General features: G+C 37.0%; 1 protein-coding gene across 1 annotated transcript in view; it reads right to left on the bottom strand.

Annotated features, from left to right (window-relative positions):
- Nucleotides 1-2500, bottom strand: part of LOC144971874 (sushi domain-containing protein 2-like) — a 37781-nt gene that overhangs the window by 9120 nt on the left and 26161 nt on the right. Inside the window, exons 16-18 of the mRNA XM_078912949.1 lie at nucleotides 2254-2454; nucleotides 1604-1746; nucleotides 905-1049 (exon numbers count right to left, since the gene is read on the bottom strand). Coding sequence (XP_078769075.1) covers nucleotides 905-1049; nucleotides 1604-1746; nucleotides 2254-2454 — 489 coding nt within the window. The remainder of the gene's footprint in view (nucleotides 1-904; nucleotides 1050-1603; nucleotides 1747-2253; nucleotides 2455-2500) is intronic.

Below are 2500 nucleotides of genomic sequence, written 5' to 3'. Positions count from 1 at the left end.
AAAAGGAGGACGAGGAGGAGGAGGAGGAGGGGAGAGGAGGAATAGGGGGAAGGAGGAGGAGGGGAGAGGGGTAGGTGGAGGAGAGAGGGGGCGGAGGAGAATGATAATAAAAGCAAATAAGATAATAGAAAATTTTATATAGCGTCTCAACTATAGAAAAGTTAAACCGCATTCCACTTTCCGCAATAACTATAAATTAAAAATTGCAAGCATATATAATAAATACGATTGCTCATAAACAGAACGATCAAAATAAAAAAAGGGAGTAAGAAATAATGTCAGACAAAACAGAAATATTCAAGAAAAAGTCAGTCCACTTTTTGAAGCCTCCGGTCTGAAATTTATTAGAAGTTGATGGTCTCCTTAATCAACTATTATTTAAAGAGAAAGTTTTTAAGCAAAAATGGAACAAAGTATCCTTTATTTGAGTACGACAAGATCTGAGCATCAATTTTCTCTTATGGCTTTTGTAGTTGTTTCCACCTGCTTGAGTCCTGAGCTTCGAACTCCTATTCCCGACACTCTGGTGATCTTACCAAAGTTTCAAAGTTTCAAAGTTTATTCAATCTTAGGCTTTCGCCAATAAATCAACAATTTGATGCCAACATACATGAAAGTGGAAAAAAAAAAGAAAAAAAAAAAAAAGGTAAATGGAACCAAAAAATAAACTGATACACCACACAAAAATACAACAATCGTAATACCATCAATACCATGCCTGTACAGTCGGTCTTACTTTCAATTTGTACAGAAAAAAACCTTTAAATTAGAAGACCCTAGTTTGTTAAAACATGAAATTTACTAAAAAGGACAACTCTATTTGCTTTATTATTATGATAATCACTATTATTTGCTGAGTGAAACTATATCCAAATGATATAACTAAAAATATATTCATACTCACATGACATGCCAAAGTTTTTGAACAAGGTCTCGGGTTTGACTCCAGGAGATAAGTGTGTGTTGGACTTTGATATGTAATCGTTGTCATGGTTACCGTCAAACATTCCTAGCAAACCCATCCCCTTGGTCTCGGCGCCCTCTTCAACCTGCAAAAATGTTCAACAGCGTTTTCTCAAGTTTGAAAATCCATTGTGCCGACTGGATACAGCAGCCGTGGATCGTATTTTGCTGAGTTACGAGTTGTCAAAATGGTTGATTCATGCTTTTTGTTTAATAAGTTACGTGGTAGCTGGTGTAGTCTATGCAAATTGGAAGTAGGACAATAATTTCATAAATTACAGTATTGCTGTTTTATATTTATTATTTAGTTATGTGAAGGTGAATTCTTGAAGGGTTCACTATATTAAGCAGACGCAAATAATATAATTGGGCTTTTATATATCCACTAAATGTGCTCCACAAATACATCACCACCCACAGGATATGATGATCCACAAAGCTGATGGGACTTTTATTTAGTGGGTAAATGATTGCAAGGTGGAGATGTCATGTGACCAAACCACACTACTATTGGTCCAAGAAGGCTGATTTTTACCAATGATTTCTCTTGTAGTTTCTTTTCTGTCTTATCTGGCAAGTAACATATTTTTTTTACCTGGCACCATTTGATTAAATTGCAAAGTAAGAGACAGAGGGATACCTTCATGGATGGCGGCAGGGACACGGTCACGTGTAACAGGTCGTTGACACCCACAATATTGATGCCCACGTGATTGGTGATGACCGTGAAGTTGTTGTGAGGGTTGTTAGCCATAGTCTCAGCATTATTGACAATGATTTCTCCTGGAGAAAAACAAGTATAGCACAGACTTTTGTAAAATTATAAAAACAAAACCCATGAAGTAATAGTGCTAAACTTGTTGATAAAAGGAGCTATTTATAAAAGATGTCAAGTATAATTTTGATCAACATCTACAATATTGTTTCAAGCATTTGCTCTCATCAGGGCCTAGTTTTAATTAGGAGAACTAGATTGAGTAATTTAATAGCCTAGTAAATGACTTGCTAGTCTTAATTCTAAGCGGAGCAGGTGACTAAAAATCGGATTTCATGAACGTTTTCCAGTCTCTGACTTGCTAGTCTCTTGCCTAGAAGTGGGCCTTGTAAGGACGGCGACTAATTCGGCTATTTTGTGCTGGTAACATCACGCTCTCTAGTACTTGTAGCTAGTTTATTCATTTTTGTTCAAGATCTTGTACAAACCCACCTACAAGCAGGCAAGTATTCTAGCACTAGCAGACAATTGATTCGTTAAATAAGCATATGATGAAAAAATACAACCAAACATACCACCAAATTCCTGCCACCTTGCAGACTCCGTCAAGAAAAAGTGTCTGTACTTTCCAACCAAGACATCTAGACCTCTGCTTTTAACCGCGAAATCAGGAGCTGGATGGAACTGCAGAACGACTCCAGACCCTTGGATGGCAAGGTGTGTCAGAGCTGTTGGCTTCCATGAGGTTTTATCCGATTTTCTCTTCGATCCCAAGTCTGAAGTTAAATTGGAATACAAAAGCATACACATTTGATATTTATA

This window comes from Berghia stephanieae, chromosome 4 (assembly GCF_034508935.2).
Source record: "Berghia stephanieae isolate SIO BIC M18660-M18661 chromosome 4, UCSD_Bste_1.3, whole genome shotgun sequence".
Taxonomy (NCBI): Eukaryota; Metazoa; Mollusca; class Gastropoda; order Nudibranchia; family Aeolidiidae; genus Berghia; species Berghia stephanieae.
The sequence above is the reverse complement of the archived record's forward strand: the minus strand, read 5'-3'. Positions and strand labels throughout refer to the sequence as shown.